The sequence below is a fragment of the Bubalus kerabau genome, chromosome 9, assembly GCF_029407905.1.
Source record: "Bubalus kerabau isolate K-KA32 ecotype Philippines breed swamp buffalo chromosome 9, PCC_UOA_SB_1v2, whole genome shotgun sequence".
Classification (NCBI taxonomy): domain Eukaryota; kingdom Metazoa; phylum Chordata; class Mammalia; order Artiodactyla; family Bovidae; genus Bubalus; species Bubalus kerabau.
Window position 1 is genome coordinate 68,360,135 of NC_073632.1, and position 15,022 is coordinate 68,375,156.

The 15,022-nt window shown below is 41.3% G+C and overlaps 1 protein-coding gene and 1 pseudogene across 3 annotated transcripts in view; both read left to right on the plus strand.

The window, feature by feature from the left end:
* MDN1 (midasin AAA ATPase 1) overlaps positions 1-15,022 on the plus strand; it is a 141,290-nt gene that overhangs the window by 52,984 nt on the left and 73,284 nt on the right. For all 3 annotated transcript variants that reach the window (XM_055535485.1, XM_055535486.1, XM_055535487.1), the window contains exons 23-37: positions 593-744; positions 1,283-1,461; positions 1,824-2,032; positions 2,210-2,356; positions 3,056-3,197; positions 4,509-4,643; positions 4,726-4,864; positions 5,106-5,244; positions 5,539-5,669; positions 8,257-8,401; positions 10,148-10,277; positions 11,314-11,532; positions 12,162-12,359; positions 13,813-14,021; positions 14,664-14,786. In XM_055535485.1, coding sequence (XP_055391460.1) covers positions 593-744; positions 1,283-1,461; positions 1,824-2,032; positions 2,210-2,356; positions 3,056-3,197; positions 4,509-4,643; positions 4,726-4,864; positions 5,106-5,244; positions 5,539-5,669; positions 8,257-8,401; positions 10,148-10,277; positions 11,314-11,532; positions 12,162-12,359; positions 13,813-14,021; positions 14,664-14,786 — 2,397 coding nt within the window. The remainder of the gene's footprint in view (positions 1-592; positions 745-1,282; positions 1,462-1,823; positions 2,033-2,209; positions 2,357-3,055; positions 3,198-4,508; positions 4,644-4,725; positions 4,865-5,105; positions 5,245-5,538; positions 5,670-8,256; positions 8,402-10,147; positions 10,278-11,313; positions 11,533-12,161; positions 12,360-13,812; positions 14,022-14,663; positions 14,787-15,022) is intronic.
* Positions 6,236-6,514, plus strand: LOC129619521 (mitochondrial import inner membrane translocase subunit Tim9-like; annotated as a pseudogene).

The following is a 15,022-nucleotide window of genomic DNA, read 5'->3' on the forward strand; positions in this document are numbered from 1 at the left end:
GTATTTGTGACCACCACTTTGCCATTCTTATGGATCAAAAAGGGTCGTTTTGTATAAATCAGCTTAACTTCCACCACATCTTCAAAAGATTGTGCCTTTACTACAATATTATTCTTAACAAATTAGTTTCTCTGGGGGGTTGCTTTTATATTTAATGTCTTCCAGGGGATCCAGAATTTAGTGGTGTAACCCCCCCACCCCCCCACCGCAGTACAACACTGGCCTTGTTTGGGGAATGTGGTTTATATGAAACACATATTTTTGACCAAAATACTTGATTAGAGAGAGGATTTTAGTAGATGCGAGAAGAGAACTGAGTCATAAACTATCTGAGAAATTATTTTGATTTAAGTTCCCCCCAAATCTACCTATCCCTACCTGAATTTTAAGACCAGTACATGTCACCATTTTGTTCTCATCCCTCAAAGTAATTTTATTTTCACGTTCATCTGTGGATTTTAATGTTGAACGCATCCAGAAAAAGGCAGCATTCTTGGTGACAGTTCACTTCCCACTCTTACACCCCTCTCTGAGAGAATACCATAGCTGTCGTGGGACCGTGGTTTATTTCTCTGACCCTTGTGTCTTTCAGCCTATTCCAGAACCGAAAGGAGGTAGGCTTATCCAGGTGGAAGGCTACTGGATTTCAGTGGGAGACAAGGAGCCTACAATAGACGAGACATACATCCTCACGTCTTCCGTCAAGCTGAATCTGAGAGACATAGTCCGAGTGGTCTCTGCAGGGTGTGTGGATCTTTCCTCTCACTGCTCTGATGTCTTACCAGCATAGTATTTGCTCAGAGGCTAGTCCTGCTTCCTTAACTTTCAAAGAGCTTTCCTGTTACTCATTCGCTGAGTGAATAATTACTTTCTAAAGTCAATCGTGCCACTTTTCACCTGGCACAAAGCACCATTTCTAGTTGTACCATTTGGTGGGAGCAGTACCTGTGCAGATAATTTTCGCCATTATTAAGATTGCCTTTAGTATTTTGCTGATGGATACTCATCACCTATTATTTGTTAAGCAAGTAGTAGCTAGTCCTACTCACAGGTTCTTACTAGTGCAAGAGGGGCTGGAATTACTTTCTTCAGTAGTTTCTCAGTAGCTGTTTTTACATAGAAACTGCTCAGGGCTTAAGAAATACTCCATTCATAGTGCATGGGTGTATAAAAATGTTCTCTTAGGATATTAAATGTTTAGGTCATTTTTTAAAAACTGCTACATGATTTAATTCTGGTTTTTGTCTTTTTCTAAATTGCTTTACTGGTTGATCTTTTAAAGAACCTATCCGGTGCTGATTCAGGGAGAGACATCAGTGGGTAAAACAAGCCTGATCCGGTGGCTGGCCGCAGCTACTGGTAACCATTGCGTGCGTATTAACAACCATGAGCACACGGATATTCAGGAGTATATCGGTTGTTACACATCTGACTCCTCAGGGAAGCTTGTGTTTAAAGAAGGTAGGATTATTATTCTGTTCCATGGATTTCCTCAAGCAGTCTTTAGCCTTTTCAGTTGAGGCACATGGACGCCCTAACGGCTGTTTTTTCTTCCTCCCTGGGCTCTATGACAGATGAGTGGTGATGGTTAGGGCTGATGCTTCCTTTGGGCCACACTCATCTTGTCAACTGGAGACAGGACTAGGGCTCAGTTTTGAAGAGTGTATGTTTCCTTGATATTTAACACCACAAATGATTTTGGGACATGACTAGCTACGAGAATAATTTGCTTTGAAATTTAATAATAATCTAGGATTTGTTGATTGGTATATAACACTTTGGACCAATTTATGCACTGATTCTCATTATTTGTTTCCCCGAAGGTGTTCTTATTGATGCTATGAGGAAGGGCTATTGGATTATTTTAGATGAGTTAAATTTGGCCCCCACCGATGTGTTAGAGGCACTGAACAGACTGCTGGATGATAACCGTGAATTGCTCATAACAGAAACACAAGAAGTTGTCAAAGCACATCCTCGCTTCATGCTCTTTGCTACCCAGAATCCCCCGGGACTCTACGGAGGCAGAAAGGTGTGTAGCACTTGCCCCTTTTCTCCTGTTTGTCACCACATCGTGTAAGTCTTCTTGGTAAGACTGTGTTTTTACCTCTTTTGAAGGATTTTTCTTTTTATAGTGAATAACAGAGCCTCCACTTTGGAAATTAGATGCAAAGGCCCTCTATCATGTCGTTCTGTGCATGTTTCCCAGGTGCTTTCTAGAGCCTTCAGGAATCGGTTTGTGGAATTGCACTTTGATGAACTGCCTAGTTCTGAGTTGGAGACAATCTTGCATAAGCGGTGTAGCTTGCCACCATCCTACTGCAGCAAGTTGGTGAAAGTCATGCTGGACCTTCAGGTACTCCACCCCTCCATCACCTAGTGACAAATGGACTGTGCTGGTCAGATTTGGTAAATAGAATCTGAGGCCTCCTAGGGTAGAAACAGCAGTCCGTCCTTCCTTTTATTATTTTTTTCTCAGAGTAAGGATCTTATCTTTAACATGCATTCCATTAATATTCATTTTTTGGGTTTTGTTTTATAATTCGGCAATTTAATAACATTAAAATTTTTCTGATAATTGTATATGATGACATTCCCTACTTGTGGATAATATTGAAACATTTACTAAGGTTGGAATTTGGCATTGACAAAGTGCAGTTTTCGTTTTTTAAATGGATAAAATAATCCTTGAATGGACCTAACTAAAGAGATCCATCCTTGTTGTGTGACTTTTCTTGTGAACTGTACAAAGCTACAGGGTTTTTTTCTTTTTCTTTTTTTAAGACTATCCCATTTATTTTGGGGAGTTAAAAGTGGGTTTTGTCAGAATTAAACATTTTTTAATCACTCCCTAAAAAGCTAATAACTGCCACTCTTACTACTGTGGTCCTACACTATGGGATTACTTTTCCTGCATGTTTGTCACTTCTTGTATTATTTTTTTGTAATCTTTTCCTATGTGATTAATCTTTTCCTTTGGGAGCCTAAATTTGTTGGGAATTCTGTACTTTGTGCTTGCCATCACCCTTTTTCATTTGTTTTGGTGCTCTAACAGTCCTATCGCAGAGGTTCTTCAGTGTTTGCTGGAAAGCAAGGCTTCATCACCCTCCGTGATCTGTTTCGGTGGGCTGAGCGATACAGATTGGCTGAGCAGACGGAGAAGGAGTATGACTGGCTGCAGCACTTAGCCAACGATGGTAAGCTCTCAGCACATGCTCTCCGACTGTTAACTTAGGGTGGATCACAAGCTATGTTGTTAAATCTTGCTCAAATTGTGGTCAGTATATACATTTTACTGGGCATTGCAGGAACAGAGCCTTTGTCCCTCAAGTCTAGACTGCTGTTATTAGCATCCTTTTTCTGCAAGGCCTCTGTTCTGTTACATTTTGGTTGCTAAGGTTTTCTCGCTCGTACCTTCATGTAGCCACCTGTGGGAGTCAGGGTATGGACATAGTGCCATTAGGAGTTTAGGCAGGAGGTTGGTGGTTCTTTGTGCACCATTTCCCTCCAGTGTGGTGACCATGCAGAATCCTGCTTATGCCTTAGAAACTTGCAGAAAACTGACAGATTAGATGATACCAGAGTTCTAAGAGAAGGCGGTCATGTCATCTGAGACTCAGATTTGGTCATTTTGATATAATCAATTGGAAGAATTTGTATGCTCCTTTCCATGAAAGCCTTTCAGAATCTTCTGATTTGAGAGGTCTTGGTGAGTCATTAATAGGGTGACTAATAAGCATGGAGAAGAAATAAAACTAACCCATGGGAGTTGCATTTGCTCTTCTTAACTGGTAAAGAATAGAGGAAGGAACATTCTTTTTTTTCCCCATCGAGGTATAACAAAATATAACAGTAAAATGGGGGAGGTGCTATATTATTTCATGTAAAGCTCAGTGTATTTTTATATATGTGGATATACATATGTAAATCACCACCTCAGCTAAGATTTAGGATATTTCTGTTAATACTTCCTCGGAAGATTCCTTCATGGCTCTTGCCAGTCTTAACTCCTGGAGGTAACCACTCCTCTGATGTCTGTCACCAGTGATAGATTCTGCCTGAGCTTCTGCTTCGTCTAAACAGTATCATGCAAGTGTGTGCTCTTGTGTCTGGCGAATTTTCACTCAACCTCATGTGAGATTCAACCATGCTGTTTTGTGTATCAGAACTTCATTCCTTTTAAATTATTACTGTGTTGTAACCCAGTGTGTGGAGATATCATATGTTTATCCGTTCTCTTATTGATGGACATGGGGATCATTTCTACTTTTTAGCTATTAGAAACAAAGCTGCTCTCAACATTCCTGAATGTCTTTTATTGCCCATAAGTTCATTTGTGTTAGATTTACCTAGAGGTCATGTTGATGGAGTGAACAGTTAGTTATAGTAGGGTCTCTTTGTTTTCCAAAGTAGGTCTTCAGGTTTCCTCTTCACAGCAGCTAATGCTCCATACTCTCAGCGTTCCTTGGTATTAACACTAGACGTTTCCTTTTTTTTTTTTTTCCAAGGTTTTATGCTTCTGGCAGGCCGAGTCAGGAAGCAGGAGGAGGTGGTTGTGATTCAAGAAGTCCTTGAGAAACATTTCAAGAAAAAATTATGTCCTCAATCGCTCTTCTCCAAAGAAAATGTCCTAAAATTGCTGAGTGAGTAGGCCATCATATCCCAAGGAAAATGAATTGAGTTGTACTCGTATTGGAACCTAAACGTGTACTCTGCCTTTGATAGGTAAATTGTCTGCTCCGATATCCACCTTGGAATCTAAGTTCAGCCACATCGTGTGGACCGAGGGCATGCGGCGACTGGCAATGCTGGTGGGAAGAGCATTGCAATTCGGTGAACCAGTGCTGCTGGTTGGAGACACAGGGTAAAGTCGAGTTCCATAGAGTTCATGCAGCACTTGCCCTTCTGGATGAGAGACTCGGTAGGGTGCTGGTGTTTGGGGGAAGGGCTCTCTGAGGCAGAGGGCAGAGGCCCTGTGTTGACCAGCAGTCTCTGTGGCTTTGGTGAGGCTCTCCCCAGGGCTCCTCTCTCTTGCTGCTTGGGGTGTTTGTGGAGGTGTATTTGAAATTCACGCTCCTTGCTAATCTGGTGTGTGTCTCTCACAGGTGTGGGAAAACTACTATCTGTCAGGTGTTTGCAGCCTTGGCAAATCAGAAATTATACTCAGTCAACTGCCACTTGCACATGGAGACCTCAGACTTCCTGGGGGGGCTGCGGCCAGTGAGACAGAAGCCAAATGACAAGGTGTGTCCAGAGCAAGTGATGTTTCGTTCATCTAAAGAACTGACGGTGGCTCTGTGCAGAAGTCAGCTGAGGGCTTTTGTTCATGGTGGGGTGTTTGATTCCCAATTTGATATCTTATCTTCATATTTTCACTGGTCTACATGGGGGCTCCATGAGCACCCTGTTACACAAGTTCTGTTCCTTGACCTGTATTTTCTGCAGAAGGACCCTTTCACTAGAGGACACGTGCTGGCTACCTGTGTATTGTCTTGTGGAGCTACTGACTCTTTAACCCGCTTCTTTTCCAAATTGTAGGAGGAAATTGACACTTCAAGACTCTTTGAGTGGCATGATGGGCCTTTGGTTCTGGCCATGAAGGAGGATGGCTTTTTCCTTTTAGATGAGATCTCGTTGGCTGATGACTCTGTCCTAGAAAGACTCAACAGGTACACACGTGTAAGAGGTTTGCCCTGTGTTTGATGCTTTTGCTGGTCTGGGTTTTACAGATACTAATCCTTGTGCACGGTAATGTTCTTCATAGGTCTGTTGAAAATGTTTGAAAACGATGATGAGCAATTGCTCTTTTAGGCTTTAGCACTCAGTTTCTTCTTTAAGAGACCTAGTTCTTCTGTTTAGGTGTTAATAATCAGAAAGATAGGACTATGGGATACTAGGGCTAAAACAAACGAGCCCAAGTTAGAACCTTTTTTTAAGGCAAATTATTACATGGCCATTGATTTTTTTTTTTTCTTCAAAGAAATAGAATCAAAATCCTAGGTGTTATTCCTGTAAGGCCTTTCAGTACCCCAGGACAGGACCCTTACCCTCCACTCAGACCTGGCTGGCTGCGCAGCCCCTAGCCTCATATTGGTGTTGGATGTGAGAGCCTGTGCTTAAGTAAGAAATCAGGCCTCTCTGGAAACATTTAAGCAAAGGTTGGACTGCTGATTTTCCAGAAGAGAAAGGAAACTCATGCATCAGAAAAGGTGACAAATGAACATTCCCAAAGAATATGGATGCACAAATACCAAAATCTGATCAGATAAGGCAGTTTAAGGATTTTCTTAAAGCCTTGAATAAGCTTACAGAAACCTGCTTTTTGGACTGTTAACGACTTCAGGCAGGACAAGAAAAGTAAAACCTGAAGTGAACTCACCTGTTTGGAACATGGCTTCCAGAAATTTTTTAAATGACAAGAAAAATATGCATGAGATTTCAGGAATATCCTGTCTGGTAGAATGAGGCCCTGGCAACCAAGGCAGGACATCTTGGGCATCACGTGGAGTCCTGATGGATGGACCCCTGATGATCGAGTGCCAGCAGCGATTGCACTGGAAGTGAGAGTGGTTCACCTAAGATCCCCTGAAAGCAGTAGCCACTGTGGGAACCAACCATCTGTCATGACTCTTTGGCAGATACAAAGCACCAGTAAACAAAATTGCTGCAGACCAGGAATTACCAAAACAGAAGGTCTTGTGCAGTGAAAATAGTAAGATGCAACAGTCATTGAGACCTTAAGACTCAGCAGATTGGTCGCATGTTTAGAAAAATAAAGCATTGTTTATTTAAAGTACATGTTCAATCATGAGATAGAAAAAAAATGTATTACTAAAAGTAGGATAAATGGACATAGCAGAATAACTAGACGAAAGGACCTCAGATCAGTGTGGATCTTGATGATTAACTTTTTCTTGATTGAGATATAATGTACACGTCATGACATGTACCTGTTTTAAATGTATAATCAATAAGTTTTAGTAAATTTACCGAGTTTTGCCACCACCACAATCCAGTTTACACTTCCATCATCCCAGTAGGACCCCTACTTTGCACTTACAGTTTATATTTGATCCTCCCTCATGCTCCAGGAAACTGCTAATCTGCTTCCTGTCTGTATAGATTTGTCTTTTCAAGACATTTCATAGAAGTCATCTCTTCTGTCACTTCGCATCAGTGTTTGGAGGTCCATCCATGGGTGTAGCCTACATCATTAGCGTGCTCCTTTTTAAACGAAGATCATGGCATCCAGTCCCATCACTTCATGGGAAATAGATGGGGAAACAGTGGAAACAGTGTCAGACTTTATTTTTCTGGGCCCCAAAATCACTGCAGATGGTGACTGCAGCCATGAAATTAAAAGACGCTTACTCCTTGGAAGGAAAGTTATGACCAACCTAGATAGCATATTCAGAAGCAGAGACATTACTTTGCCAACAAAGGTTCGTCTAGTCAAGGCTATGGTTTTTCCTGTGGTCATGTATGGATGTGTTGGACTGTGAAGAAGGCTGAGTGCCGAAGAATTGATGCTTTTGAACTGTGGTGTTGGAGAAGACTCTTGAGAGTCCCTTGGACTGCAAGGAGATCCAACCAGTCCATTCTGAAGGAGATCAGCCCTGGGATTTCTTTGGAAGGACTGATGCTAAAGCTGAAACTCCAGTACTTTGGCCACCTCATCGAAGAGTTCACTCATTGGAAAAGACTCTGATGCTGGGGGGGCAGGAGGAGAAGGGGACGACAGAGGATGAGATGGTTGGATGGCATCACTGACTCAATGGACATGGGTTTGGGTGAACTGCAGGAGTTGGTGATGGACAGGGAGGCCTGGCGTGCTGTGATTCATGGGGTTGCAAAGAGTCGGACATGACTGAGTGACTGATATGATCTGATCTGATGTTGATAATACTGGATTTTTTTTTTCACTCACCTCTTGGTGGTATTTGGGTTGTTTCCTCCACTTGTGAATAATGCTGCCATGAATATTTGCATTCAAGTCACCCATTTTTAAACCAAATGTCTTAATAGGGCTTAAAGTAGAAAAAGGAATTCTTTTTCTTTTGATCAGAACTGTTGTTCCGTGACACAGGAATTAGGATAACTAGCAAAACATATTTTGAAGTTTGTCATAGGAGACCATTAACTAAAGTGAAAACGCAGCAGAGAAGATGATTTTATTTTCCTTTTTAACAACTCTGTGACCACAAAAGAGAATACAGAAGCCTTTTCTAATCTTATATTCTCGAATTTTTCTTCCAGTGTCCTTGAAGTGGAAAAGACTCTGTTATTAGCTGAAAAAGGCAACCTTGAGGACAAGGATAATGAGGTAGAGCTGTTGACAGCTGGGAAGAAATTCCGTATCTTGGCAACCATGAACCCTGGGGGCGACTTTGGAAAAAAAGAGGTAAAACTGTTGTTAAAACATCATTTTTTTCTGCCTTTTGACCTCAGCTCTCTGGCACCCATAAATATAGTATGTAAAAATTCATCTAGAATTTTATGTTGCGTAGAAACTGAATAAAAAACAAAAATCCAGAAAGATATTTCAGAGTCATTATAAGGTTGAAAAATAATTCTAACAGATAAAACATTTCCTTACTTGACATCTCCCTTTTTGTATGTGCGTGAAATTTCATTGTTTCAATCACTTTGCCTGGCTTTCTACATGTGTTATTGTAACAGATTCTCATGGGAGTTGTGTGTGGAAGTTATTATGCTAGTTTTATGGATGAGAAGAGTTGAAACTGAAGTTTATTCTCATATTCTGCTCCTAGAGTCTACTCTGCTGAACACAGGGGTGGTGATATGAGTGATTTTAAAGTGACACGAAAGCAGTGGCAGCCAGGATGCTGTCCTGGTTTTGCAGGTGGAACATATCAGTTGTCTCAGGTGTTGTGTGGGTCACCCTCAAACTGTTGGTAAAGCAGAGGGTGAGGGCAGTGTCTTCTGTTAAGAAAGTGGTGTGAGGGTCCAGTTCACTTGGAGCACCCCGAACCCCATGGCTCTCAGGCTCGTGAAGCCTTTCAGTGAGAAGTCTGCATTGTGTTTGGGACCCTGGTCTGTTCAGGTTAGGAGGGAGGGGTGGGCTGATTGTTGGTCAGGATGGTGAGAAGAAAGAGATTGATCAGGAGTAAAAGCTATTAAGATTCTTGGTAACTTGGTGGGCCCCTGGAATGTGAAATTGATATTTCAGACCTATTTTTCCTCAGTAGTATGAGAACAAAGATGATTGCTGTGCTTTGAGAAATGTACTGAGAAGAAATAAAATACGTCACAGTTTCAAACAAAATACGAAAATAGGCTTCTTGGCAAGTGGAAATAACACAGAAAGATCTGATTTCAAAGTTCTGTGTGTTAACTTGCCTGGCAGGTTTACTTGAGTTTTTTTGGACAGAGATTGCAACTTTTACCGAAGGGAAAGCTGCCTTTTGGTTTGCATGCCTTGCTTCAGACAGAGTTGGGATCCTGGAACTGGGGCCTGGCTGAGCCAGGGTGGTGCTGAGCAGCATGTGGTCCTGCTGTGCTCGGCTGGGTAGATGGTGTTGATCCAGTTGTCCAGTAAAAGGAAATCATTGGTGTACTGTTGTGAATGGGGGTTATCTGACTTAGGGGAAGGGTAAGAGAATCCAGACTGAGGCAAAGGCTCTTGAGACTGGAGGACTAAACTGTTCATTGTCATATAGGCAGTAAATATTCAACTCTCTACCTTTTTACTCCCTTTGAGCCATATCCAAGTTTTCTACTTCAGACAGCTCTCCCCTATGGGAAGATAGCATTTACTTTTTCTAAGCCACTGGTTAAAGTAGCTGAAGGGAAAGTAAAGGGAAGGGCCTCTGGTTTGGGGAAGGGGTTGGGATTTGAGAGTCATCTACTGGGGCTGGAATCCTCCTTGGAGCAGGGACTCCATGAGACCTTGAAGTTCTCTACCATGATTATAAAGCAAGTGATGGGAATATGAGTTTAGGGAGTGCGGTGGAGATTAATGAGATGACATGTGTTAGGAGCCAGGACAACAAATAATAAGTTATAGATAGTAGAAGAGGTAAGAAAAGAAGCTCTGGGTACTTGACAGATTTGCAGCCAGCATTCAAAAGATTTGTTTTCTAACTTTCCTTGCAGATATTCACACTAGAATTTGTGTTCTTTGTAGCTATCTCCTGCCTTAAGAAACCGCTTTACGGAAATATGGTGCCCTCAAAGCACAAGGCATGAAGATTTAATTCAGATCATCAGCCGTAATCTTCGTCCAGGATTATCTCTGGGTAGAACAGATCATAAAGGTGAGAGTATTCAGGTGTGTGGGGTGGTACTGGGGCAGAGAAATTGTGTGTTGGAAGGAGGGGAGTAGGACATTAGTAGTATGTGTATATGGTATGTTCTAAAGACAAATGGGAACGAATAGATCTAAGGAAAATACTAGCCTGGTACCTTCTACTAAAGTATCGCTCCTTCATCAGGGTTACTAAAGTTTAGCTTTCTGATGGTTTCACCTGTTGGCTATCTTTATAATAAGATTTGTTATTATAAAATATATAATATTCATTGGCTAAAGATAAGGGAAATACAGGTTTTTTTACTTGGCTGTGCCATGTGGCTTGTGGGATCCTAGTTCCCCAACCAGGGATCAATCACTGAACCACATGTAATTCCCAGGAAAATGTGGTTTAAATTTTAGTGATTACCACCTTTAGAAAATGTTATAGAATTTTCAACTGCGTTTCTTCAGTAGTTGTCAGCTAACTTATTATTTCACTCTAAAACTTTTTTATTATGAAAATTCTCAAACATAAATAAAATAGAGTAGTATTTTAAAAGCTACCATATGCTTATAATCTAGGTTTAACAGTTCTTAGAATATTCAGTGAGAGCCAAAACATCTTTTTTTCCTCTCTCTCTCAATTGAGCCTTGATTGCCTTGATGTATCCATATTCTTGGCATCAGACTAAATTTAGTACCTAGAACTGGTCTGAGCCTTAATACAAGCCCTAATCCAGGTAGTGTCTGGGTCACTTTCCCCTCTTTCTTAAAGAACGTGAAAGGATATCTGCTTCTTTGAGACTGAGGTTTATGAATACTTAATTTTTTGGAGCAGTTTTCAGGGCACCTTCTTAAAGACCTTAATTCTCAAGTTTTCTTTCTGGTTTTTTGTTTGTTTGGGGGTAGGGGTAGAATGCTGTTCATTGAACCCTATGGAAATGCGATTAAAGCTGTGGACCTCGTGTTCTTTGAAAAAGACCGTCTGTGGGCCCCAGGTTGCAAAGCCCCGTTCTGGAGTCTTCGTAAATAGCAAACCTCTATGCTTCCTTGTGTCTTAGGGGCTGACATAGCTGAGGTGATGCTGGATTTCATTGACTGGCTGACCCACCAGGAGTTTGGTCGAAGATGTGTGGTCAGTATCAGAGATATCCTGTCCTGGGTCAACTTCATGAACACGATGGGGGAGGAAGCTGCTTTGAAAAGACAGGAGACCATCTCCACAGTGACGTCTTTTGTCCACGCTGCGTGCCTAGTGTACATAGATGGAATCGGCTCAGGTATGTGGGCTGCTGAGACCAAGGGGTTAGGCCAGAGGGGACCATGAGATGGAGCAGGCCCAGACCTCTGAGCCAGGGGCTGTGTACAGATTTATGTTAACATTTCCAGGACTCACAGTGATTCTCATTTTACTCTTTTTGAGAGGCGATTGTTATAAAAGAATGGAAAAAACTTTTCACTGCTTACAGACCAGTGATTTAGTAAGCACGAAATAGTGATGCTGATTGAAGACTGCTGGTAATGCTCTTGAAGAATTTAACATGGTATTTCTTAACACAGTCATTTAGAGTTAATCGGCCAGAATCCTGTAGTTTGAAGTTTACTACAGTTTATTAAATGTAATATTTAAGTCTTTTTTCAGCCATGAAAATTAGAAATACAAGCCCACATGACTAAAAGTAGTACCACCCTGGTTGCTCTTTTCTCCAGGCTAATTTATCATGGCATTACTGGAGTGCTTACTGAATAAGCTGCTGTTGAACTGATGATCTGATGGTTTTGGGGGAGCAGGCAGTCACACTTCTTAGCGCTGCTTACATTGGGTATTGTAGTTCACCTAGAATCCGGCTACATGGTTGTGAAACTTGGTACCCTGCTGTCATTTGATGGACTGATCCTCTTCTTCTAGGGGTAACTTCCTCTGGGTTTGGTACGGCTCTCTTGGCTCGCAGAGAATGTCTGAAATTCCTAATCAAGAAACTTTCCAAGATAGGCCGACTTACAGAAAGTCAGAAAAACGAATTGAAGATTTACGACAGACTCAAAGACAAAGAATTCACTGGGATAGATAACCTGTGGGGAATTCATCCATTTTTTATACCAAGGGGTAAGAATGATCTTAAATAAATGAAGATTCTCCTGTGGTTCCTAGATAGTTGACTTTTATTGTGACTTTTAATTTTAGTGTATCATACTCATGGTTACTTTGGAACTAGATAACTGAGTTAGAATCTGACTTGGTATAATCATTATTGTGTGGGTGGTTAAAATATATATAACTGGCATGCAAAAATAGATAATATAGTCTTTGATATATGAATAAATTGTTCCATAAAATACACTTATTCTTGTACTAGTGCTCAAAATAAGACTTTTCCTAAAGTGGTGATTCAGCCCATAATGTTTCAACCATAGAACCTTATCACCTTTTACAAAAACAGTTTTGTGTACCCTTGAGGGCAGGCATTATGGCACTCAGCTTTCTGTCCCTGGCATCTGTCATGTAGCCTAACAGTCATAGACATTCAGAAAATGAGAGATGGATGAGTAAATGAAGTGGTTAAGTGGGAAATGCAAGTGGATTTAAGTTATAATCCTTGCTCTTACTAGGTTGCCTCTGTCAAATATTTAAATGAAGTACTTATATTAGATATCTTTCCAGGGTACTCATGACTTTTTGGATTATTGCTTCCCTAGCAGAGTCATTTATTTCTTGTCCCTCCTTCCTCTCTGTGTTAATAATTGTTGGGCTCCAAGAATACCCAGAATTGTGGGGGTTCAGTGATGAACTAAACCAGCCCAGCTTCCGGCTGAAGAGCATTGCCCCTTTCCCTCTCCCTCATCAGTGGTACTATTTACATCTCTGATGTGGCCATTGTGATCTAGCTGTTAGATCCCTTCCCGAAGCCATCACGGTGGTATTCAGTTCTCTCATGTAGGAGCTGAGGGCTTGTGGCTTGGGACTTGGATAGTCCTTGCTTCTGCTTTCATAGCTGAGAAAATAAATGTTTTTCTAGCTCCACTCCAAACTGATGTACCAGTCTGAAACTTCTTCCAGAAGACATAGTGCATAAATATTAAGCCCTGTAAGACTGCTGTTAGTCCTGCACTTCAGCTATAAGATGCATCCTGAATTATCTGGTGGCTTAAAACCTTGAATGAAATTGTTTTTGTGGAACCATCTGGCCTGTATGCCTAACTTCTGCTTGAGTTTTAGGAAAATACAAGTACAGGGTAAATTGTACAGGCACATGGAGTAGTGATTCCAGGTATAGGTTGTGAAAGGAAATATGCAAAGATGCATGCTTGCAGTTCCAACCTGTGTATAGACGTAAGTGTGGTCATCACAGATGAAAAAAGTATGCTGCTGGTGGTTGTTGGAAAGCACTTTATGAACCCAGAAGTGAGGAAATATATTGAAATAAGGTTAAGCATTTTCACCACGGACGGTACTTCATTGACTGACAGCTTACTTGGTGGGTTTTTCTAATCTCCAGTTGATATATATATATATGATTTCGTGTGATGTCCAGCTTATATACGACTTTTCTCCACTTCAGGACCTGTCTTGCATAGGAATAATATCGCCGACTATGCACTCAGTGCAGGCACCACAGCTATGAATGCCCAGAGGCTCTTAAGAGCTACAAAACTGAACAAACCCATCCTACTGGAGGGCTCCCCTGGTGTGGGCAAGACGAGCTTGGTGGGAGCCTTAGCCAGGGCTTCAGGCAACACACTTGTCCGAATCAACTTGTCAGAGCAAACGGTAAGCTTCATCATGCTGCAGCTGATGGGGATAAGTATAGGGAGTAATATCTGTATCCATTATAGTGTTTCTCATCAGAAATAATTATGAAGTTATCAGAGCCCCAAATATTTCATGGTGATGAAGATCTCAGCAAACCTTATTCTCCCTCCGTGTTCATTAATAGATGACTTTTATAGTATTAGTCTCTCTAGATGCTTTACTCTATTTTGAGATAGAATCATCCACTTTGGTATTTATTATAATATAACCTGTTTGTTTTTGTCCTTTCTAAAGAAATTAATTACAGATAAATTGACCTTTAAACGAAACTAGGGGACAGAGATGACAAATTAGAATCTTCTGGGATGGGGTCTGGGAGCAGGTCCATGCATTGTTTTGGTGTTTTTTAAGCTCACCAGTTTGTTTTCAAGCACAGCCAAAGTTGAAAACTGTTATCTAGGACTCTAGTTGATAGATTCTTAGAGTGCTGAGATGAGAAGGTGCTCCTGGGCTCCTGATTGTGAAATTGATTAGTTCTCTATTGGGTATAAGAATAAGAAGTGGTATGAGGCCTAAGTATCATTTTAGATTTGGGGTCTTGGGATCTAGTTAATTTTTTATATAATATTGGCTTTCCCTCACTTCTTTTTCTTCTCATAGGACATCACAGACCTGTTTGGAGCTGATCTACCAGTTGAGGGTGGCAAGGGAGGAGAGTTTGCCTGGCGTGATGGCCCCTTGCTGGCAGCCCTGAAGGCAGGCCATTGGGTTGTGTTGGATGAGGTGAGAGGACAGCCCATCAGGCCACCAGATAGGATCAGACATGTGAGGAGCAGGGCAGAGTTTGCATAACTTGAGGGCATTTTGCACCAGATCACGTTGTTAGCTAGTAAACACAAATTCTCCAATGAAAAGAATCCTCTGTGGTTTCTTTTACGAGTAAGGAAAGTCAGAAAAGCACATACAGAAGCCCCTCTGCATATCACCTACAGATTCTCCTACTTTTGTGAACTAGCCTC